The sequence below is a fragment of the Pipistrellus kuhlii genome, unplaced genomic scaffold (genome assembly GCF_014108245.1).
Source record: "Pipistrellus kuhlii isolate mPipKuh1 unplaced genomic scaffold, mPipKuh1.p scaffold_m20_p_2, whole genome shotgun sequence".
Taxonomy (NCBI): domain Eukaryota; kingdom Metazoa; phylum Chordata; class Mammalia; order Chiroptera; family Vespertilionidae; genus Pipistrellus; species Pipistrellus kuhlii.
In genome coordinates, this window is record NW_023425515.1 from 50498694 (window position 1) to 50524482 (window position 25789).

Sequence of the window (25789 nt, forward strand, 5' to 3'; positions counted from 1 at the left end):
TGTTAACAATAAACACAGAAACAGGAAAAACATTTTTATTTCTTTTGAAAGCAAGCACTGCATCTCAGCATAGATATTTTACCACTAAATAAATAAGGAATTCCCATTGACCTTTAATAGGTTTGCAATTTCTTTAACAAATCTATGGGGAAAACAGAAAGCAAGGAATAAAAGCAAGTTGACTACTTCTGCTTGGTAGTAACCATTAGAAACAATATTAGAATCAGAGTGTCTTAGAACCTTTGTTCAGAAGTGATCACTGAGCCTACGTAATCTAAAACCTTCATCTTGCAGAACAGGAAGATCCAAGGAGGTAAAGTAAAACCCATCCAAAGACACAAAGGTAGTTATGGCAGATGGGACCCAGGATCCTGACTTACTGCTGTATAAGAATACTCTTTTTTTCCCCAATGCACCACATGCAAATTAATTCTAGGTTGGCATCAGCCTAATTAATATCTTTGTTTCAAGGTTTATCCTTAAAGGAGCACAGGTAATATAAACCCAATGTGATAAAAGCTTATTATGCATGAAAGAAGTGCCAATTCACAAAAAAACAAAAAACTTATTAACATTTCTAAACTCAGAACAAGTTAGCAAATGAGTGAAAATAATCTAATTTACACATTACTGTGAACACCAAATCAAATTTACCAACTTAAAAGAAAAATGTGCTCATCCTAACTTCCCCAGTCTGAACTTAGATACCAAAGAAAAACTTCAGTGCTATGTCCTTTAATAAATCACTAGTTATCACCCTAAGAGGTTGATATTAATCTAGAAGAAAAAAACCTGTGCTGAATTTTCAAACAACATTAACAATATACACGAATGTTAATTTATGTGGGTTCTCAAATTTGAATGTGTCTCAGGCACCAAGTTACATACTAGAAGATAAATGTGGCAATTATTTTTAGCACATTCATTCAAAAGAGTATTTAGAATTCATGGCCTTAAAGAAGTAAACTTTAAATTAACAGTGATAAATTGCTCATGTTCAGAAAATACATTATATATTGTCAGCTAGATGTAAAAATATGATCCCCAATAAAAAATCCTTTGCCTGTTTTAGGAACCTCAATTACTGATGAGTATTTGTGGAATATATTAGGTGGGATATGGCAGGAGAAAGATCTAGAAATAATGCTAAGGGAACAACACAAGCTGGTGTGTCTAGTTTAATGGTATCTAAAAATCCCATATGGACAAATTTACAGTCCCCTAGATCAAGAGAAAGAAATATTGTTGGAGTAAATTTAGTCTAGGACAACAGTAAAAAAGAAAGAATTCTGTATCAAACAGCAGAAAGACACACCTTCAAAGGTACAAGCATCCAGAGAGTCCCCAAAGTTATAAATGATCTACTAATAAAAAAAGGCCACTCTTACCTTGTCCCTAACTATAATTTACCTCATACTTATTTCACACACCACCGCCATAACTTTAAGAAATTGTTTGAAACAAAAAACCTTGGAACTTCTAAAGAAACTGTATATTCTAAGACAGAGTCAGAAAATTACAAAAATAGAAAAAATGCTAAGGATCTCCTTATCCCTCACAAAAATATTAATCTTTACTCTGCCTAAAACTTTCATTACTTGAAAATCTACCTATTAAGTTTGCTTAACAAAAATTCTCTTTTTTCCTGCTTATATAACAAGTGCTAATAAATATTTATGTTTATTATTTAAAATCTGAATAATACATTCATATGGTTAAAAAATAAAAATAACATATAAGAAGGTATATATTGTGAAGATTCTCATTTACACTCTGCTTCCCATTTGTCCAGTTCCCATCACATTTATTAATGTCTTATCTTTCCAGAGTTTCTTTATGTGAATTAATGTACATAAAATATATTGTTATTTTCTTAGGCCAGCTTTGGTGGGAGTAGTTGGGGACTGGTAGGTGCAAGGTCAGAGAACCTAGTCTGTCTCTCACTGGCTTTCTCAAAATGACGACTGTTCTCAGAGGACACAGTATTTACATCTGACCTTGAAACATGAATCAGATTCCTGAACCTGTGCTCCACTCCGACTGGGGCTGTGAGGTCCCACCTGGCCTGTGTGAATGGGAAGGCTCAGCCCCTGCATGAAGAGAGAAAGCCTGGCCCGCTGTTCTCCAGGAGCTGGCTCAGTGCAATAGACCGTATGTAATACTTCACTTGCTAAGCAGAGCCACATCAAAGGAAACATCCAAGCCTGGAGGATGCTCCCCCTTTTCCAGTCTGTTTTAATGGTGGTATGTGTGTGTGTGTAGGTGGGAGGAGAGTAAATTAATAGATTTTTGTCTTTAGAGCAGTTTGAGAAACTTAAGCAATAGAGTGCTGATATATCTGCTCTTTCCCCTCCTCGGTTTTCTCTGTTATCAACATCTTGCATTAATGTGATCTGGTTACTATAACTGATGAGCCAACAGTGACATTATTATTAACTAAAGGCCATAGTTTATGTTAGGGTCCACTCCATGTGTAGTACATTCTATGGGTTTTGAGAAATGTGTAATGACTTAACCACCACTAAGTAATATACAGAATAGTTTCACTGCCCTAAAAATCCCATGCTCCAATTATTCAACCATTCTCGCTGCTTCCAAAACCCTGGCAACCACTCATCTTTTTACTTACTGACACTACAGGTTTGCCTCTTCCAAAATGTCATATAGTTAGAACATATTCAATATAATAAAAGCCCAACGACCGAAATGGCAGAACGACCAGAGACTGTGGCCCCTTGCTCAGACTGGCCCCACCTCCCAGGAAGGACCCCCCCTCTCCAATTGGGGGCATGGCCAGCCTGCAAACTGCCAGTGGCCCCTTGCCCTAGCCAGCCCTGTTCCCCAGTGGGGACCCCCATCCCAATTGAAGGTGTGGCCAGCCTCCAAACCACCTGTAGCCCCTCACCCTGGCCGGCCCTGCCCCCCAGCAGACACCCCCCCCACACTGGTTGGAGGTGGGACTGGCCTGCAAACTTCCCATGACCACTTGCCCTGGCCATTTCTGCTCCCCAGCGGGGACCCCCACCTTGATCCAGGGCCTCCATTAGGGCAGGCCAGACGGCCCCCACTATCCTATATAATAAAAGGGTAATATGCAAATTAACCCTAATGGCAGAAAGACCAGAATGACCGCTAGTGCAATCACTAAGAGGCGTACTGAGCTCCTCTCGGTGCCTTTCTCCGGCCAGCAGGCTCTGATAACTTGATAGTGAACAGGGAACCAGGGGTGGGTGGTGGCAGATGCGGGTGCTGGGGGTTCACCCACACACAGAGGGTGAACTGCAGCAGGGGCAGGAACGGGGAGTGGGCAGGAACAGCCAATCCCTCAGTCCCTTCCTCCGGCACTGATCACCCAATGGCAAACGAGGAACTGGGGGTGGGAGTAGGCGGGGGGGGGGGGGGGGGGGGGGGGGACCACCGGCTGGCTGTGGGCAGAAGGGAAGATCGCCCTGATCACAGCCAGGCCTAGGGACTGTACCCATGCACGAATTTCATGTGCCAGGCCTCTAGTAGTATAGTTTTTCAGACTGCCTTTTTTCATTAAGCGATATACTAGTAAATTTAAGGTTTAGCCATGTCTTTTTTGTGACTTGACAGCTCATCTGTTTTCATTACTGAATAATACTCCATTGTACAAATTGTCAGTTTGTTTATCCATTCACCTTGTGAAGGATTTCTTAGTTGCTTTTAGTTTTTAGAAATTATGAATAAAGCTGAGATAAACATTCATGTGTAGGTTTTGTGTGAACATTAAGTTTTCTATTCATTTGGCCAAATATACTGAGGAGTGATTGACTGTTGGATAGTATGGTAAGGCTATGTTTAAGCCAAACTGTCTTCCAAATGACTGTACCTTTTGCATTCCCATCTGCAATGAAGAGTTCCTGTTGTTCTATATCCTCATCAGCACCTGGTATCATCAAGTGTCTTTTTTGGATTTTGCTATTCTAATAGATGTTTAGTGATATCTTAATGTTTTAACTTGCAATTCCTAATGACATATGATGTGAGCATCTTTTCATATACTTTGGTGAGATGTCTGTTTAGTTCTTGTGCTCATTTTTTAATTGGGTTGTTTGCTTTCTTGAGTTTTAAGAGCTCTTTGTATGTTTTGGTAACAAGACCTTTGTCAAATGTGTTCTGCAAATATTTTCTCCTAGTCTATGGCTTATCTTTTCATTCTGTTAATGTCCTTCATAGAGCAGTTTTCCCATTAAGTCTAACTTACCAATTTTTCTTTCATAGATTATGCTTTTGGTGTTGTATCTAAAAATTCATCACCAAATTCAAGGTTGCCTAGGGTTTCTTTTTTGTTGTTAATCCTCACCTGAGGATACTTTTCCACTGATTTTTAAGGGCAGTGGAAGAGAGAGGGAAAGACAGAGAAACACTTTGATTGGTTGAGATAAACACTTTGATTGGTTGACTCCAGCATGAGCCTGACCAGGCCAGGCTGGGGAGGATCCTTGGTATGTGCCCTTGACTAGAATCAAACCTGGGACCCTTTGGCCCCAGGTGGATGATCTATCTATTGAGCAAAACTGGCTAGGGCAGTGGTTGGCAAACCGCGGTTCACAAGTCACATGTGGCTCTTTGGCCTCGAGTGTTCTAACACCACTATTCAAAATAGATTTGCCCAGGCCAAAAACCGACTTCTGTGCATGGGCCATGAAGTTTCAATTGCACTGTACGTGCATGCCCGCACTTGGTATTTTGTGGAAAAGCCACACTCAAGGGGCCAAAGAGCTGCATGTGGCTCGTGAATCGCGGTTTGCTGACCACTGGGCTACAGCAAGGTTGCCTAGGTTTTGTATTATATTTTACTAGAGGCCCAGTGCATGAAATTTGTGCACAGGGAGGAGGGTCCCTCAGCTTGGCCTGCGTCCTCTTCAATCCAGGACCCCTTGGGGGATGTCCCACTGCTGGCGGGCCTAACCCAGCAGTGGGACATCCCTCTGGCAACTACGACTGCTGGTCCTAACCATTCACCTGCTTGCCTGCCTGATTGCCCCTAACCACCTCTGCCTGCCTGCTTGATCTCCCCTCACCACTCTGCCTGCCTGCCTGCCTGATCATCCCTAACTGCCTCTGCCTGCCTGCCTGTCTGGTGCCCCTAACTGGTTCCATGTTGGCCTGATCGCCCCTAATTGCTCTCCCCTGCTGGCCTGATCACCCCTAACCGCCTCTGCCTCTGTTCCCACCACTGTGGATTTATCCAGAAGACATCCAGTCTATCTGGTCTAATTAACATATTACCCTTTTATTAATATAGATAACTTTTAAGTTCTGTGTTTTACATTTAGGTCTGTGATACATCTTGAGTTAAATGCATAATTCTTAAAATTAAAAATGTTTGGCCCAGCCAAAGCCGGTTTGGCTTAGTGGTTGGGCGTTGGTCTGCAGACTGAAAGGTCCCAGGTTCGATTCTGGTCAAGGGCATGTACATTGGTTGTAGGCACATCCCCGGTAGGGGGTGTGCAAGAGGCAGCTGGTCGATGTTTCTCTCTCATTGACGTTTCTAGCTCTCTCTCTCCCTCCTCTCTGTAAAAAATCAATAAAATATATATTTTTTAAAATGTTTGGCCCAGCTGGCATGGCTTAGTGGTTGAGTGTCAACCTATGAACCAAGAGGTCATGGTTTGATTCCCGGTCAGGGCACATGCCCAGATCGCAGGCTCAATCTCCAATGTGGGGTGTGCAGGAGGCAGACCATCAATGATTCTGTCTCATCATTGATGTTTCTTTCTCTCTCTCTCAAATCAATGAAAATATATTTTTTAAAAATGTTCTCCCCTCTATCAGCTCGTCATCTACTGTTTAACTATTGGTAAGTGTGAACCATACTTCAAGAAATACTCATCAAATCCACCCCTTTTTCTTCATTTGATGAGCAATGAAACTGAGGACTAGAAAGAAAGATGAACTGATGAACTGTTCAAGGTCATAGAGTTAATCAGTAGCTGAGTTGGGGTCAATGCTCTCTTTCTTCCACAAACAAAAATCAACTCTTCACACACTTCCACTACTGTCCTTTCCACTACATCAAGTTAAAGAGAGAGAGAGAGAGAGAGAGAGAGAGAGAGAGAGAGAGAGAGAGAGAGAGAGAGAGAGAATATATCTTATTAGCTTTTTCAGTCAACAGTCTTCAAACTGCCTTTGTTTCCTCTTGGCAGGTTGACTAAGTGTCTCCAAATTGAACTCCTATTGGAATACAGCTGACCTGGCTAGGGAATAAGGGCAGGAACATCAAGAGACAATATTCAGCAGTCCTGTGCCTAAACAGAAAAGGCTTCATCTGCAGGCTCAGGGTGTGTGGAAGTGAAATTGGGAAATCATGATCTCATGAGGACAGCTCAGCCACCTGGAACCTGTGATGTCCTCTACTATTGGCTTCATACAGCTGAGGACATCCAGGAGGTCCTCAGAGTGGTACTCTCTGAGTGCTCCCAAACTGATAACAATTTTTAAAACAGAATATAAAGTGTGTTGAGTGCATTTTTATGGGTTTAATGCTGACTCTCCCTCACCTGGCAAAAGAGAACTAATTTACAATGCAGGAGTGTCAAAAGTCTTCAGAGAAAGTGAATATTAATAAGGAAAAGGAAAGCTGTATGTTCTGAAATGTGCTAAACTTTAAGAAAAGTTTCAAGAAGTTTACAAAAAAGTAAGAGAAAAAATAATATACTCTGATAGCCACATTCTCTGAAAGCTACTCTACTAGAAAACAAAATCGTTGGCAATATCTGAAAAAATTAGTGGTTTCACAGGTAGGCACCAAGAAAAAAGGGATAAGAGCAGATAACTAAGTAGGAATACACAGAGGATAGGCCAAAAACCTGCCCATGGCTGCCCTCTTTCTCCTGCCCCTTTCTGTCTACACAGATCCTTCCATGTCCCTCTCAGCCCTGTCCAAAGCCTCCTTCTCCTATCCCGACTCATACTGACCACTCCCCTCTCCTGCTCTCTGTGTACTGGGCGCTTGGCAATTATTTGTGGTCTTATTTGTCTTCCTAATTCAACTCTAGGCCCATGTCATACATATCTTAATGTCCCTAGAGTACCAATAAATAGTGTCTCCTGCAGAATAGATAATAAATATGTGCTAATTGAGACAAAGCAGTCAACTATTGTAGAAATCAGAGGTTTGTGTTTTGAAATTAGTGTTTTAGAGAAAGGGGAGAATAAGGCAAGTATAAAGAATACAAAATCTGAGCATACTTTGTAAGTTGTACTAATACTCAAGTCAATTTGAAGCAATTCTGTAACAAGCAGAATCAATAGACAGAGTACCTGACATAGCAAAAATGCAAAAATAGCACTGTACCTGCAGAAGACTTTCTATGGCATGAAAGCCTCGAATTAAATTCAGAGCTCCACATAAAAGACTAAGAATAAATGCCACAATCCCTGACAGAGTTGCTGGTTCCAATCGCTGGTGAGCTGGAAAAAAAAAAAAAAAAAAAGAAATGGTCAGAAATGAACATCAATATCTCATGTCAATACCTAAACTTATGTAAAATGAGATTCATTGCTCAATTTATATTGTCAAACACAGATTAATCTTCATTAAAGTATCTAATGCTATATCTTAGTAATTAACTATTTTTAAAAAATGTCTAACAACATGACAGCTTCATTCCCCTGAACTCAAGTAAAATTAACTTATTTTCCTCTACTTTTTAATGAAGACATCTCACGTGCATTTGGGAGATATATTGTTAAGGAGTGCTCACATCTGGCAGTAAATCAGGTAGAAAAAACCTTTCTGCCCCTAAATATGTCTACCATTTGCAAGCAGTTGCAAAGATTTGCAAAGGTGATCTTATTTAGAAATTCATTGCATAATTTATACTTTTCTTGAACATTCTAGGAAACATTTTAAAAGACAAACCTAGCTTGCTTTTAAGCAAAGCTCTCCCTTATTTGGGTTCCAGGGCTATAAATACCACAGGAATGCTCAGCTATATTGTCGATCCTTGAACAACAAGATTTGAACTGTGTGGGTCCACTTACACATGAATTCTTTTGCAATAAATAATACAGTACTTCAAATGTATTTTCTCTTCCTTCTGATTTGCTCAACAACATTTTTTTCCTGTAACTTACTTTATTGTAAGAATACAGGAAACATACAAAATATGTGTTAATCAACTATGTTATCTGTAAAGTTTTCAGTCAACAGCAGAGGATTAGTAGTTAAGTTCTGGCGGAGTCAAAAATTACACACAGGTCTTTTACTGCACAGGGATTGGCACCCCATGTTGTTCAAGGTCAAATGCAACCACCAATCTGAACTCCACAATAAATGGAGTCTAACAGTTACAAAGTTCCTGGTCTCTGAAGACCACTTGGAGATACAAATGCTAAAACCCTAGTTGAAGAAGTGACTAGTTTATCTTTATAAACACATTTCCTTATCTGTCAGGATTTCAGTAGTGTGAAACATTTTGTTATACAATAGCTTCTCCATTCCTCCTCATCTTGCGCTTAACAGAATTAACAATAAAGTGTAAATGAAAACACAAAACTAAATACAAAATCATATAGACCTCAAATAGGAGACAGATGGAAAGAGAAGACAACAGAACTGCATTTAGATCATTTTATTCAAATCACTGAAGTGTAAAAGCCCTAACAAAGAAGTTAATGAGGTGGAACATTGATATAAGGAAGAGCTTAAATCTTTGGAACTTATATTCAGCCATTTCAGTAGAAAAACTTCCCTAAACAGTTCATAAAAACACAAACCCACATATCACAAGGAAGTATTTATTCCTCAAGTGCAGCAGAAAATGCTAATATAGGATAACATTTTCTTAATTTTTTTTCTGTTCCCAAGCTTGGTCTCTCAATCAATTTCTTTGAGATTTTAATATGAACACAAAAAAATTAAATGCCTCTGTAAAGTACTGATATCAAGTTTTATCAGTAGAAAAAAAATTCTCACAATTTGAAAAGCTATTCAACTGGCCTACCAATTAGTCATGTTTTTCATCTCTCCCCCATCCTTCCCCACATTCCTCCCTCAGTATTAAGGGAGAACTGGCCTCTAATAAAAAAAGGAAATCCTCAATATGGGTCTCAAGCATAAAGCCACCTGATAACTGACTAGATGATATAAATCACACTTCTGAAGTATACAAAATAAGTTTGCCTTATTAAAAAAATCAAATAATATTCTGTATTATACCAAAAAAGGGGGAAAAAAAAGAAAAACAACTCTCAGCTTTTTATGGTCAAATAAGGCATAGCCATTATTGAATTGTAAAGTACCCTGTTTCCCCGAAAATAAGACAGTGTCTTATATTAATTTTTGCTCCCAAAGATGCGCTAGATCTTATTTTCAGGGGATGTCTTATTTTTCCATGCGCTAGGTCTTATTTTCGGAGGATGTCTTATTTTCGGGGAAGCAAGGTATTATCATTTTAATGTGTTAATCAATGTTTATTTAATAAACAAATATCTATATAAATTAAGTATTTTTAAAGTTTCTAACACTTGTCTGTGGTCTTGGAGCACTCTATATAATGGTAGTAAACTATTTATAAATTATTTCTTTCAAAGTGACCAGAAATATTTTTAAAGGCATGAAAGCAAATGACAAACCTCCTTTAGCAAGGACAAGGCATGCATTATGCTGAAAGACAGGCTGGAGCTGTGCCAAATCACTGTGGGAAAGGAATTCTGAAGCAAAGATTCCCTCCCACCCTACCCCCTTCCTCAGCGGAGTGGGAATGGCTATCCAGAGAAAACTCCATCTGCATACAATATGAAGGTAACACTTCTTAGAGATAATTTCTCAGTTTCGGCAAACTGAATGAGATATTTAATCACATTTTAATGTATTATATTTTTATGATATTTTTGGTTGTTTCAGTAAACAGAGTTTAGATGCATTATTATTCACAAATGTTTACTTCACAGTTCAATTTGGTACCGTGATAGTCATCATGAGGAATAGAGTAGATTTGAAACAATAATAAATTTGAAAGACAACATGAAAAAAAAGCTTGCTGAATGCAAAGCATTGTGACTTAGTCAGTTTTTGTTCTGGTTTGTTTTTGCTAATATTGTCATCTGCTGCTCTTTCTTTCATTAGTCTCTTTGGCCCAATTGTGCATTTTCATAACAAAATTATTTTTTTCTCAAAATGTAACAAGGATTAATAGAGTTTACAGAAGTTTCTAAAGAAGTACAGGCTGGTGTGGCTAAGTGGTTGAGCACTGACCAATGACCCAAGAGGTCCCTGGTTGGATTCCCACTCAGGGCACATGCCAGGGTTGTGGGCTCAGTCTCCAGTAGGAGGAGTGCGGGACACAGCCAACTGATGATGTTTCTCTCTCATCTATGTTTCTATCTCTCTATTCCTCCCCCTTCCTCTCTCTCTACAAATCAATAAAAACTTTTTTTTTAAAGATAATAGTTTCTTGGAACTAAAGGGCTATTTGTTCTACTGAATTAACGTACTTATTTATTCAGCACTTTTTGGCACAATTCTGCATAAGCTGTTGTGTGTCAGAAGGTATGAGAATGATTCTACAATCTGCTTCCACAGCACTTCTCATGCTTTAAAGAGAAGTGGACAGATAAGCATATAAAAAATAATAAGAATTCTCAACTAAAAGGGTTACAGAATTATGAAGAGGAAAGATAATTAGGGGGAAGGTGGTCATGACACAGACGAGCTGAGAACTAGTGAAGATCTTTGAAGATGGATAAAATTTAGACAGGTACAAATGAGAAGAACTGCATTCCATGTGGAGAAAAGAATATGAACATAGGGATGGAAATGAGAGAAACAAATAATAACAGCATCTGCTGCTGCTGCTGTTGGTAACAGTGGCTGCTCTCAGACTGTCAGGCAAGGTGTCAGGCACCAAGCTCTCTATACACACAATCTCATTTCATCCTTCCAAGAACTCAGTGCACTGGCCACTATAATTATCCTGAACTAAGAAAACAAAGCAATCCTAAATATTTGTGCACCACTTAATAACAAACTTTAAAATACATTGAAAATTAGAGACTTAACAGGAGAAAGATAAGCATTCACAAATACAGTCAGAGATTTCAACAACCCTTTCTCAATAATTGATAGAAGTAAACAAAAAATCATCAAGGATATAAAAGACTTAAAGAATATCAACCAACTTGATCTAAATGATATTTATAGAGCACACCACCCAACAATAGAATACATGTTCTTTTCAAATGAACACAGAAAATGACTAAGGATAGATCATGTTCTGGGGAAATAAAACACATTTCAATAAATGTAAAATATTTAAAATTATACATAAGTTGGTATCTGGCCACAATGGAATTAAACTAGAAAACAATAAAAGCAAGATATTTGTAAAACCTCTACATATTTAAAATTATTAAAATAAAATAAAGGTAGGCATTTTTTAAAATAACACAATCCTAAATAACCCATGGATCACAAAAGATACCAAAAGTAAAATTTAAAATCATTTTGAACAAAATGAGAGTGAAAATACACTATACTAAAACTTAAGAAATGTAGCTAAATCAATTATTTTATTTTTTATTTTTTGTATATCGGAGGGTATTTTTTCCATTGATTTTTAGAGAGTGGAAGAGGGGGAGGGAGACAGAGAAAGAGGAAGATTGATGTGAGAGAGACATGTGTCCTTGACTGGAATCGAACCCAGGACTCTTCAGTTCTTGAGCTGATGTTCTACCCACTGAGCAAACAGGCTAGGGGAGTGGTTGGCAAACTCATTAGTCAACAGAGCCAAATATCAACAGTACCATTATTGAAATTTCTTTCGAGAGCCAAATTTTTATTTTTATTTTTATTTTTATTTTTACTTTTTAAAAAAAATATATTTTATTGATTTTTTACAGAGAGGAAGGGAGAGAGATAGAGAGCTAGAAACATCAATGAGAGAGAAACATTGATCAGCTGCCTCTTGCACACTCCCTACCAGGGATGTGCAGGCAATCAAAGTATTATACATGCTCCTGACTGGAATCAAACCTGGGACCTTTCAGTCAGCAGACCGACGCTCTACCACTGAGCCAAACCAGTTTTGAGAGCCAAATTTTTTTAAACTTAAACTTCTAGTGCCACTTCTTCAAAATAGACTCGCCCAGGCTGTGGTATTTTGTGGAAGAGCCACACTCAAGGGGCCAAAGAGCCGCATGTGGCTCATGAGCCGCAGTATGCCGATCAGTGGGCTAGGGGCTAAAGCAGTATTGAAAGGGAGATAAATATAATGGTAAGATATGTACACATATAATACCTTAATTAAAAAAAAAAAAAGAAAAAAAAAGGGGAGATAAATAGTACTAAATGTCTGGACTAGAAAAGAAGTTCTCAAATAAATGATCTCAAGAATCTATAAAAAGAGCAAATTAAACCCTAAGTAAACAGACCATATGAAGTAATAAAGATCAGAACATAAATCAATTAAATAGAAAAAACAAACGAACAATAAAAAGGTCAATGAAAGGAAAAGCTGGTTCTTTAAGAAAATCAATGAAAATTATAAATTCCAATAAGACTGATCAGAAGAAAAATGCAAAAGACAAAAATTATCAGTATAAAAAATGAGAATGGTAAGAAAAAAATGAGAATGGTAAGATCACAATTATTTTTTTTTCTATTTTTTTTATTTATTAAATTATTATCTGTGTACATATTTTATCATGGTCTGATATTGGGTGGTGGTCAAAATTTGGGGTACTTTCACCCTCCAGTCTGCAGGCCGATGCTCTATCCAGTGAGCCAAACCAGTTAGGGCTATGCCATCTTTCTTTCTTTCTTTCTTTCTTTTTTTTTTATGATTTTAATTTAATTAATTAATTTATTTATTTTTACATATTTTATTGATTTTTCCCCCTCCCTCCCTCCCACACATCCCCTCCCTCCCCAGAGCTTTATGTCCATTGGTTGTACTTATATGCATGTATACAAGTCCTTCAGTTGATCTATTATCTCCCCCAGTTCCTCCTCCCCTCCCCGCTGAAATTTGACAATCTGCTTGTTGCTTTACTGTCTCTGTATCTATCTTTTGGTTCATCAGTTTATAATGATCTTTATTACCCACAAATGAGTGAGGTCATGTGGTGTTTCTCTTTCATTGATTGGCTTATTTCACTCAGCATGATGTTCTCCAATTCCATCCAGGTTGCTGCAAATGATGAGAATTCCTTCTTCTTTATGGCAGCATAGTATTCCAATGTGTAGATGTACCAAAGTTTTTGGATCCAATCATCTGCTGACGGGCACCTAGGCTGTTTCCAAATTCTGGCTATTGTAGATTGTGCTGCTATGAACATAGGGGTGCATATATCCTTTCTGATTGGTGTTTCTAGTTTCTAGTTTCTTGGGATATATTCCTAGGAGTGGGATTACTGGATCAAATGGGAGTTCCATTTTCAGTTTTTTGAGGAAATTCCACACTGTTCTCCACAGTGGTTGCACCAGTCTGCATTCCCACCAGCAGTGCACGAGGGTTCCTTTTTCTCCGCAACCTCGCCAACACTTGTCGTTTGTTGATTTGTTGATGTTGGCCATTCTGACAGGTGTGAGATAGTACCGCATTGTTGTTAACATCACAATTATTATACAAATATTAAAGGGATATGAGAATATTAACTTTATGCTAATGAAATGGAAAACTTCCTTAAATTCCTTAAAAGAAACAAACTACTAAAACTCACTCATGAAGAAACAGATAACTTGAATAACCCTACTTCCATCAAAGAAATTGATTTGTAGTTTTAAAAACAAAAACAAAAACATCCCACAAAGAAAACTAGAGGCTTGAAAGTCTTCACTGTACTAAACATTTAAAGAAGAAGAAATAGGCCCTGGCCAGGTGGCTCAGTTGGTTTGGAGCATTGTCCTGTACACCAAGGGGTTGTAGGTTCAATTCCCAGTCAGGGGGCATCCCTAAGTTGTGGGTTCAATCCCTAGATGGGCACATGTAGGAGGCAACCAATTGATGTTTCTCTCTCTCTCTCTCTCTCTCTCTCTCTCTCTCTCTCTCTCTCTCTCTCTCTCTCTCTCTCTCTCTCACATCAATGTTTCTCTCTCTTTCTCCCTATTCCTTTCTCTCAAAAAAAAAATCAATAAATGGCCAAAATTGGTTTGGCTCAGTGGATAGAGCTTCAGCCTGCAAACTGAAAGGTACCAGGTTCAATTCCCCATCAAGGGCATCTACCTTGATTGCGGGCACATCCCCAGTAGGGGGTGTGCAAGAGGCAGCTGATCAATGATTCTCTCTGATCGATGTTTCTGGCTCTCTATCCCTCTCTCTTCCTCTCTGTAAAAAATCAATAAAATATATATATTTTTAAAATCAATAAGCGTATATTGAGTAAAAAAATGGAGAAAGAAAAATTCTACAGAAACATTCCCAAACATTGAAAAAGAGATAATACATCCCAATTTATTTTATGAGGCCAGCTTTATCCTGAGAGTAAAACTATTCTAAAACATTAGAAAAAAAAGGAAAACTACAAATCAATTCCCTCATAAACAAAGATACAAAATATTTTAACAAAATTTTAGTAGAAATTGGGTCTCACAATATACAAAAAGGATAATGCATCATGACAAGTGGGTTTTATCACAGACGTGCTAGGTTGGTTTAATATTTGAAAAGCAAAGTAATTCATCACATATAGCTTTTAAAAAGAAAAATCATATAATCATCTCAGTAAGTGCAGAACTTACATTCCTGATAAAAACTGCTCATCAATCTGAGAACATAAGGGCATAGTCTGAAAAAAGCACCTATATAAACCCTCAGTTAACATCATAGTTAACTGTGAATCCTGAATGCTTTCCTGCTAAGATCAGAATCAGGAACAACACAAGAATATCCAATCTTGCCAATTCATCTTTCAGGATATTTTTGTTAAGCACAGAATTCTACATTTGCAGTTATTTCTTTTATCCTTTAGAGCAGTGGTTCTCAACCTTTCTAATGCCGTGACCCTTTAATACATGTTGTGGTGACCCCCAACCATAAAATTATTTTTGTTGCTACTTCATAACTGTAATTTTGCTACTGGTTACGAATCGTAATGTAAATATCTGCATTTTCCGATGGTCTTAGGTGACCCTGCTACTAGTTCTCAACCTTATGCTGTAGACTAGAGCCTAAGACCATTGGAAAACACAGATGTTTACATTACGATTCATAACCAGTAGCAAAATTAGTTGCAACAAATGAAGTAGCAACAAAAATAATTTTATGGTTGGGGTCACCATATGAGGAACTGTATTAAAGGGTCAAGGCATTAGAAAGGTTGAGAACAACTGCTTTAAAGAGTATGATTAAGTTGTCCTCTAGCTTCCATGGTTTTAATGAGAGGGGAGAAAAGGGAGGAAAGAGAGAGGAGGAAAGAAAGATGAATTCTGATGGTTTGTGTTCATGCAGTTTAATCTATTTACATGCTTGGTTATTTATGATTGTTTGCCAAAAATTCTATTTTCAAAATCTTGTTGTAAATATAAGTTGAAGTTTATGAGACTACTTTTTCCAGGAGAACTATTTGCTTCTGCCAGGATCTTTGGAGAACAGCTCAATCCAATTTTAGAGGCCAGTATGATTCAAAACAAAGGGCAGTCCCGACAAAAGGCTGTCTGCTGCATATTCCCGTCTACCCACATTCCTAAACCAAAGTTGGGAGCAGGTAGGCGAGGTTGCTCATGAGATTCACCACCTTGGTGGGCTCTGACTGCTCTAATCCCAGTCTCCTAGTCTCGAAGATGTCAGCTATTCACTCCAGAATTAATAGGAAAAAGTTACTCCAAACATTAGGCTCAACTCCCAGGGCCTCTTATCTTCCTGGGTATCTTAGTTATCAGTAATTCTTAGTTAACAATTATCTTGTATCTCCAAAGACTTTAGGAATATTCTATTTTAGACTAACTTCTACAATGTATATTAGACCTATATATTCTATAGAATATATACATTCCACTCAGCTTTTCTACATGTATTTAGTGGGATTGTTGGTCTCAATTAACTATTCCATGATGCTCTAAGTTAGGGGTGTTGAACTCAATCAGAGAAGGGGCCAAAATCTAAAATCCAGCCTAAATCGCGGGCCGAATGGTTTACTGAACAGTCATAAACTGTCATTGTGATGGAAACGCAGTGGAGTGCAGTGATGACAGCGCGGTGCGGGCCACATTGCAAGGCCTGGCGGGACGGATTTGGCCCGCGGGCCTTGTGTTTGACACATGTGCTCTAAGTAGAATTCTTCAAAGTAGTATAATAATCACTTGTTTATTAGTGATTTTAAGACTGAAAATTCATCAACAGAAAATTCACCCTTTGTAGGGGTGTCGAACTCAATCAGAGAAGGGGCCAAAATCTAAAATCCAGCCTAAATCGCGGGCCGAATGGTTTACTGAACAGTCATAAACTGTCATTGTGATGGAAACGCAGTGGAGTGCAGTGATGACAGCGTGGTGCGGGCCAAATTGCAAGGCCTGGCAGGACGGATTTGGCCCGAGGGCCTTGGGTTTGACACATGTGCTTTAAAGTGTATAATTCAGAAATTTTCAGTATATTTACAGTTTTAAACTATCATAATGATCTAATTCCACATTTTCATAACCCCTCAAAGAAATCTCATAACCATTAATATAGTCACTGCCTATTGCTCCTCCATCACTCCAGCTTCCTATCAGTCACCAATCTATTTTCTACATCTTTGGATAGGCCTATTCTGGGCACTTTGTATAAATGAAATTTTAAATGTGTCCTTTTATATCTGGCTTCTTTCACATAGCACAGTGTTGTTGTTTTTTATTTATTGTTTAAGATATTACAAATAGGAGTACATATGTCTCCATTATTCCCCCCACATTGACCTCTCCTGGTCTCCCTTACTCCCCGGTACTTGCCCTCCCCCCTCCCAGTGTCTTGTGTTTATATGCATGCATACAAATCCTTCGATTGATCTTTTATTTTTTAATATATTTTATTGATTTTTTACAGAGAGGAAGGGAGAGAGCTAGAGAGCTAGAAACGTCGATGAGAGAGAAACATCGACCAGTTGCCTCTTGCACACCCCCTACTGGGGATGTGCCTGCAACCAAGGTACATGCCCTTGACCACAATCGAACCTGGGACCTTTCAGTCTGAAGACCGATGCTCTACCACTGAGCCAAACTGGTTTCGGCCCTTTGATCGATCTTTTACCCAGCTCCCACCCTCCCGTATCTTCCCCCTGTAGTTTGATAGTCTGTTCCATGCTTCTTTGCCTCTATCTATTTTTGTTCAACAGTTTATAATGTTCTTTATTAGCCATAAATGAATGAGGTCATCTGGTATTTATATTTCACTGACTGGCTTATTTCACTTAGCACAGTGCTCTCTAGTTTCATCCAGGCTGTTGCAAATAGTTAAGAATTCCTTCTTTTTTACAGCAGCATAGTATTGTACCATGTATGGATACTTCGTTCCTTTTTTATCTATACTAATAAAAGGGTAATATGCTAATTAGACCTGGAGATCTTCCAGACATCCTTCAGGACAAAGCCATGGTGGCAGGGCCAAGACAGAGGCAGTTATGGGTGATCAGGCCAGGGGGTAGGGCAGTTGGAGGCAGGCAGAGTGGTTAGGGGCAATCAAGCAGGCAGGAAGATGAGCAGTTAGGAGCCAGCAGGATCGGGCCTAAACCAGCAGTCAGATATCCCCCAAGGGGTCCTAGATTGGAGAGGGTACAGGCCAGACTGTGGGACACCCCACCCTGTGCATGATTTTTGTGCACCTGGCCTCTAATCTACACTAATAAAAGAGAAACATGCAAATTGACCATACCTCTGCTACTCCCACCAGCCAATCAAGAGTGAGTATGCAAAAACCCAACAAGGATGGTGGCGGCCATGGAGCTGGAGCAAGCAGGAGGCTTGGGTTTCCCCCCAAGATGGAGGAAGCCAAGCTTCCCACCCATCCTGGCCAGCCCTGGCCTCCACTCAAGGCTACAAAGTTTCAATTACAGAAGATAAATAAATCCCAGATATTTGCTTCCAGCCTATCCTGGCCTCCACTTAAGGAGGGGCTGGGAAAAAAAACAAAAAAAACAAAGGAGGGCCTGGGAGCCTGGGTCACTGGGTGGGGGTGGGCGGGGGGGGGGGGGGAAAGAGGGGGTGTGTGCATCAGCCATCAGCCCCTCACCCAGGCTGGCCAGGCACCCCAGCAGGGACCCCCACCCTAATGATTGTAAATAGTATTTCCTTATTGTTTTGCATTTCACTAATGACTAATAACGCTGAGTACCTTTTCATGTACTAATTAGCCAGTTGCACTTTGTACAAATGTCTTTTCAATCTTTTTACCATTTCTTAAAATTGGATTATTGTCTTTTTATTGTTGAGTTATAATATATTCTGGATACAAGTTCCTTACAAGATACAGTACATGATTTGCCAATATTTTCTATGTCTGTGGATTGTCATAATTTTCAAGTTCTTGATAGTGTCTTTTGAAAAACAAGGGTTTTTAATTTTGATGAATTCCACTTTATTTATTTTTCCTTTTTCACTGTGCTTTTGGTATCAAATCTAAAAAATCACTGCCTAATACAAAGCCACACTTTTGTATTTCCTTTCATATTTACATCTTTGTTTTCTTCTAAGACTTTTATAGTTTCAGCTGTTAAATTTAGGTCTTTGATCCATTTGAGTTTGTTTTTAGATAACTTTGTAAAGTAGGAATCCAACTTCATTCTTTTGTATATAGTATCCACTTGTACCAGCATGATTTCTGAACAGGCTAGTCTTTCACTATTGTCATGGTACCCTTGTTAAAAAATGAATTTACCATAATGCAAAGGTTTGTTTCCGTATTCTCCACTCTTTACTGTTGGTCTACATGTCTATCCTTAAACCAGACTCTATAGTCAAAGAATCAGCTTTTGGTTTGATTTTTCTCCAATGTTTTTCTATTTCCCATTTCATTTTCATTTATTTCTGCTCTGATCTTTATCATTTCCTTTATTCTTACTTTAGATTTAATTTCCTTTACTTTCCCATGTCTGTTTCTGTGAATTCAAATGACCACCTAGAGTACTTCCTTTGCCCAATGCAGCTTTACTTCCATCCACCACCTTTGTGCTATTATTAAAAAATATATTATATTTCATTTCTACATATCATAGATCCAACAACACATTATATACATTATCTTATACAATTGCTTTTTAAAAGAAAAATGTAGATTTACTATCTTTTATAATTACCTTTGCTATTGCTCTTTGATTGTGTGCATGTGTGTTTGTGTGAATTCAAATTACTGTCTGGGTCATTTGCTTTCAACCTGAAGTACTTCCCTTTAGTATTTCTTGTAGGCAAGTCTGCCAGCAACAAATTCTCTCATTTTCTACTTATCTGCAAATGTCTTTATTTCACCTTCAGTTTTGAAACATAAGGATTTTTGGTTGACAGGTTTTTTCCCCCCCTCTTTGAGTATTTTGAATATGTTCTCCCATTATCTTTAGGTCTCCACTATTTCTGTTGAGAAGTCACTTGTTAATCTTTTAAAGTTCTCTTGTTAAGTGGTGAGTTGTTTTTCTCTTGATGCTTTCAAGGTTTTCTGAGTTTTGTCTTTCAACATTTTTAACTATTTATAGGTGTCTTGCATATATCCTATTTGGAGTTAAATGAGCTTCCTAAAAAGGTACTTTTTTTTTTTTTAGTAAATTAGGAAACTTTTCAGCCATTATTTCTTCAAATACTCCTGCTTCTTTCTCTTCTCCTGGTTCTCCCATCATGCATATGTTGGTGTGCTTAATAGTATCCCATATTTTTCTGAGGTTTTGTTCTTAATTCTTTTTTCCCCCTGTTCTTTGGATTACATAACCTCTATTGATCTATCTTCAAGTTTATTCACTCTTCCAATCTTCTATTGAACTTTACTAGTCAATTTTTCATTTTAGTTGTATTTTTTAATTCCAGAATTTCCATTTGGTTCTTTTTCTTTTATAATTTATATCTGTTTATATTATATATTGGATGCAAGGTCATACCTTCCTTTTTTTTAGGATATGATTTTATTGATTTCAGAGAGTAAGGGAAAGTGAGAGAAATGCTGATGTGAGAGAAAATCATCTATCAGTTGCTCCTCAAACACATGCCAACTGAGGATGGAACCAGCAACAACCTACACATGTGCCCTAAGAATAAAACCTGCAATCTTTCAATGTAGGGATGCTCCAAGCAACTGAGCCACATCAAACAGGGCACTTCCTTACTTTTTAAATCATGGTTTCATTTAGTTCTTTGAAAATAATTATATTGACTAATTTGATGTCTTTGTTAAATCTGACGTCTGATCACTGTCATAGGCAGCTTCTATTGCCTGCTTCCCCCCTGCCTACCCTCTACCCACAGTGTATGTATTATACTTTTCCTCTGCATGTCTTGTAACTTTTTGTTGGACATTTTAGATAACATACTGTAACAACTCTGGGTCTTCATCCACCTCCTCTCCGCCAGGGCTTGTTATTGGTATTTGTGTGTTCACTTGTTTCTCAGCTGGCTAGTGAAATCTGTTTCCTCTTTTCTCCCATAATTTGTATTCAACCAAATATGAAGTGTTGTGTTTAGTCCTGAATGCCACATTTGAAGAATACTAACAAATAAAAGCTTCAAGGATAGGGAGGGTTTCAAAATGTCACAGACAAAAAGGCTAAGGGAAATGAGGATATTTCATATGAAGTTGACCAGATTAACAGGACAGAAAGGACACAGAGTTACTGACTTAAAGTTCTGAAGTGCTGAAAAGAGGGAGGTAGAGGTCTTAGAACTTTTATAAGTAGATAAACATTATAGCAAACACACTTTAGCTCAAATATAAGGAAGAATTTTTTTAAACAAGCAATTCAACTATGGCATAAACTACCTTATAAAATAACGAGGCTTCCATTTTAAGCAGAAGTTTTCAAACTGTCACAACTATAAGTCCTTGTTTGGGAGGGGAGGTGTGAGTAGATGGTCACATTTTCTGTGATTGTCGAAAATCCTGGCCTTGAATATATCTAGCCATTTTGATATAAAGTACTTCACATGCCTCTAAACATATACTATTATAGTAGTATAAGTAAACTATTCACTTCCAGAAACATTTGCTTACAAAGAAGCCCTCTTAAATGTTTCCCTACCAAACAGTTCCTTTGAGATTGCTATTTAAAAGTATTTTCCTGCCTAGTCACATATCTAGTAAATTACTATCAATACATAAACCACTGAGAAAGGATTACTTTGAACTTCTACATTCTCTCATGTACTTGCTTTAAAATACTAAAATAAAAGTAGTTTTTGAGAGTTCCTCAGTTTTTAAAATAAAATAATTGAGATCCAGCACTCACCAGAAGAAATCTTACCAGCACCTTTATAGTCAATAGAAAATGCAGATGTGACTCCATTGGCTGCCCCCAGTTCGCACATGGAAATTTGATAAGGGGGTCTCAGCTTGATTTCCGTCTGCATGTCAGACAGATTTATCTTTGTTGAAAGAGACCTGGGATTATTATATCGCTGCTTGGTCCTCTGAATGAAGTTATCTATGTGAAATAAAAAATAAATTTCCTTGCAGTCATTTGTTAATTAAATAATTTGAGAGTGTGATGTTTATGGGTAGTAAATTTTGCAGATAAACTGTTTAATTTGTTATTCAAAACTGTTGAATTGTCATGAAGTGATCGGATATTTATGTTTAATGGTTAATATATCATGGAGTTATCAGTTGCTCACTCTAGAAATGATATTGTAGGAATTAATAATTGTAAGTAAACTAATGATTTAACACTATTTGACTGAGAATATTTCTATTATTATATCCACTTAAATGAATTACTTTGAACTTCTACAACAAAACAATAAAATAACAGCTTTAATTTTTAAATCAAAATCTTAATTTTATAGGGATTCATATCTCATAAAATAGTAAGTCTGTATTTATCAGTTGTAATTCCATAAGAACATACACTGTAAATTGCATGTTCTTATAAACCTGTTTTCTTATTTATGCCACTAGAATGCATGTTTTAAAAAATAAATTTAATAAAAGACAATTCCTAAATATCTTCCAAGATATCTCTTAAATCAGCAGTCGCAAACCGGTGGTCTGCAGACCATTGGCGGTCCTCGAGGTCCGAGAGATTGGCGATTGCTGTCCTAAATAATATTCCACTTTTATTTTCACAATTTGTAACTTGGTTTCACTATTTTTTCCCTTGTACATCTGGAGTCAAAAACACTAATGCCCACAGGCCAAATCTAGCCTGCTGATCATTTTTGTAAATAAAGTTTTATTAGAATATAACTGCATTCATCCATTTCTACATTGCCTATGGCTGCTTTCCAGCTATAATGGCAGGCTGAGTAGTTGTGACAGAGACCATATGGTGCTTAAAGCCTAAAATAAGTACTATACGGTCCTTTGCAGCAAATGTTTGCCAACTTCTGTTCTATATTAAGCAGACTATAAAAGATTATCACACAAACACAAAATTCTGAATCTCTGACTTATAAATTTCTCATTCAGAAACTATCCTAGGGAATTAATTCTTTGTGCCAATAATCAAAATCACCTCCACAGCTAAAACTCAATTTTTTCTAATATGCATCTAAATGAAGATGTTGTCATAATATAGAACCCTTGTTAAATTATTTTATTAAAGGCAAGGTAGCAGAATTTTCTGAGTTTTCCCTCTCTCCTATTCCTCCCCCCAGTGAAGATTTAAAAAAATCGCTTATGACTGGCTGGAGACAGGATAATGAAAAGGAAAAAAAATCAAGCCCTTACCAAATTCAATGAAACAGTATGGCCTGACAGCAGTGTTGGTCTTCGACATGTTATAAGTAGTAATGAATTCCTTCTGAAGCTCATCGAGGAAAGAGAAGGCCAGAACATTTGGGTAATTTTCAGTGCACAACATCATGTAGCTCACTCCCAGAGAGCTAATAAAACTACAGTGTAAAAAACATAGATTTAAAAATCTCAAAGTAAATTAAGGTAATTCGTTGCTTCACAAGACTGGTTATATTACACCATTAACTGCTACTATAAATGGCAATGAAGATATTAACATTATATATTCTCGCAAAAAAAATTAAAGAAGCTAAAGTAATACTATTTTTTGTCGTGGTTTAAAAATGGTAGACAAAAAAGGGGAATATACCTACAGAGGAACACACAGTATGGTATTAACACTTCAGTTATTTATCACTTGGGGTAGAAAGCAAAGGGGAAAAAGCTTTCCTGGATGAAAAAGTTCTCCAGTAGGACATGCATGCCATTGATCTCTAATCTACTGTTAAAATTGCTAAGTATAAGAAAAATATTATTTTTGATATAGAACTTTCCACACTGAATAACAGTCTCTAAAATAAAGCACTTCAACCATTGAATATAAAAATCTTTGATATTATAAAAGTGAGTATGTCTTATAGATTTTAAAAATCTAAACCAAATACAACTTATAGGAAACAAGGTGAAAACAAGACTTTGCCCTCAATGGTACAGTATGGAGATAAGAACAGGAAAGAGAACTCAGTAACACTGAGTGTCCACCATGAGTGGCATTCTACCATGAACTTATTTTCTCATTTATTCTTCTCTTATTAGGTCAACTTTCAATTACCCTCCAATCATGAAGAGCTAAATAATGAAGTTATCCCATGAATGAAGACCCACTTTAGGCAGTAATTTTAACCTCATTAAATAAAAATTAAAAAACCATTAATATACAATATACCAGTTGATAGCAACTTATAATAGTAAGCTAAAGGAGAAAATGATTCTTTTAAGTGGCCAAAGGTGATTATAGATCAAAGCCTTGGGTAAAACACAGAGCAAGGAAAATTTGCCTTTGACATCCTTCATTTCTTTTCTGCATTTCATCTATTTCCGATTCACTCTTTCCCTCTAACCCTAACAGGGGTCTTCAAACTACGGCCCGCGGGCCACATGCGGCCCGCAGAGGAGTCTGATCCAGCCCGCCATGTTTTTTGGGCAGTGAGCGCAGCCGAGGTGTTACAGTAGAAATTAGTAGTTCATATAGTCCGGCCCTCCAGCTCTCTGAGGGACCGTGATCTGGCCCCCACTTTAAAAAGTTTGAGGACGCCTGCCTAACACCTTCACACCCCAGAAAATGTAGATCCTCACTTTTTAGATAATCTATCACAGGTAATCCCTAATTTACTTACTGGTTAATACTGCAGAAGTTTATAGCACCTATAAATCATTTTCCCACATAAATGACATTGGAAGTTCCTAGACCAGTTCATAAGAGCCTATTTGACATATATGGTGCTGAGAACTGAAGATTTCTCCTTAAACAGTGTGGCTTTGTTGGTTGGAGCATCACCTCTTAAACCAAAAGGCTGTGTGTTCAATTCCAGTCAGGGCATATACCTAGGTTGTAGATGTGGTCCCAGGTTGGGGTGTGCATGAGAGGCAACAAATTGATGTTTCTCTCTCAGATCAATGTTTTTCTCTCTCTAAAAATCAATAAACATATCCTCGAGTAAGGGTTTTAAAAAATGCTAGTAATGAAAAGAAACAGGAAAGTAGGAACCACAAGTTATTTTCTTCCCCCAGGTGGTTTGGCAGCTATTGGTGGGTTGCATTATCCTGCCATGCCTCCTTCCCACCAAACATCTAGTCTCCAATGAGACCATACCCCCTTCATCAATCTTAGACTTCACACATATTCTGTTCCTCATTATTTCTCAACACCCTCCCCCCGAGAGAGAGCGAGAGAGAAAGAGAGAGAGAGAGAGAGAGAGAGAGAGAGAGAGAGAGAGAGAGAGAGAGAGAGAGAGAGAGAGACACAGAGAGAGAGACAGAGAGAGACAGAGAGAGAGAGAGTTTTCACTGAGCTATTTTTCCTGGTTAATTTTTATCTCCATAAAAAATGAAAATAATTAGGAGAATTAGGAATGCTGTCAAGAGAAAGCTTAAAGTTAAAGAGAGACAACTCTTCTACCACAGAATAATGTGAATGCTAAAGACAAAAGACTGTGGTTCAGATATACTATTTATTAGTTTTGTGAGTTTCAGCAAGTTTCTTTATATTTCTGCGGCTCAGTTTCAGTTCCTTCATCTATAAAACAGGTGTAGTAGTACTATAATGGCTATCTGCCCAGCATCCTTCTCGCCTCCCCTTTGGGAAATTATCTCAATCCTACTATCTATTCCCTATGACTTGGGAAAGCTGTTCATCCAAAGGGTGGGTATGTGATCCAGGATCCAACTTAGAGTACCTCAACCCTCTAACCCCAATGTTACTCCAGAAATGAACGACAACATAGCAAGACCAATAAAGTCCCTTTCTGGAAACATGAAGGGGAGGAGCTGCTCAGCTGGAATGAAGTAAGCCTGGAGCTGCCTGTATAGTGTTCTCTACTACATGGAAATACCTATATGCACAAGGAAAGAGACTGGAAAAAGGAAAGATTCTTGGTAACAACCTCTGAGATCCTGGCTGCACCCAACCAAGAAGCCCTTCACAATACCCTTGCTTTTGCTTAAGCCAGTATGAGTTGTGTTTCTGCCCTCAGCAATGGGGAAGAGCTCTATTCATTAGCCATTCAAAGTGCTGTTGTGATATGTAATGATAACGTAAGTACAGAGCCTGATAATTGGAGGTACTGTGATATTGTTGAAATTTTCTGATACTTCTATAATCAGAAAATAACACCAAAGAGTGAAAGAAAAGCACTGCTAGGAACTAAAACCAAAAGACAGGTAAGCTTAAAATAAAAATAGCCTTCCCAAATATAAAATAC

At 37.8% G+C, this 25789-nt stretch overlaps 1 protein-coding gene across 3 annotated transcripts in view; it reads right to left on the reverse strand.

Annotated features, from left to right (window-relative positions):
• SEC22A (SEC22 homolog A, vesicle trafficking protein) overlaps nucleotides 1-25789 on the reverse strand; it is a 49915-nt gene that overhangs the window by 11865 nt on the left and 12261 nt on the right. For all 3 annotated transcript variants that reach the window (XM_036444602.2, XM_036444603.2, XM_036444601.2), the window contains exons 3-5: nucleotides 22803-22966; nucleotides 21364-21558; nucleotides 7325-7440 (exon numbers count right to left, since the gene is read on the reverse strand). In XM_036444602.2, coding sequence (XP_036300495.1) covers nucleotides 7325-7440; nucleotides 21364-21558; nucleotides 22803-22966 — 475 coding nt within the window. The remainder of the gene's footprint in view (nucleotides 1-7324; nucleotides 7441-21363; nucleotides 21559-22802; nucleotides 22967-25789) is intronic.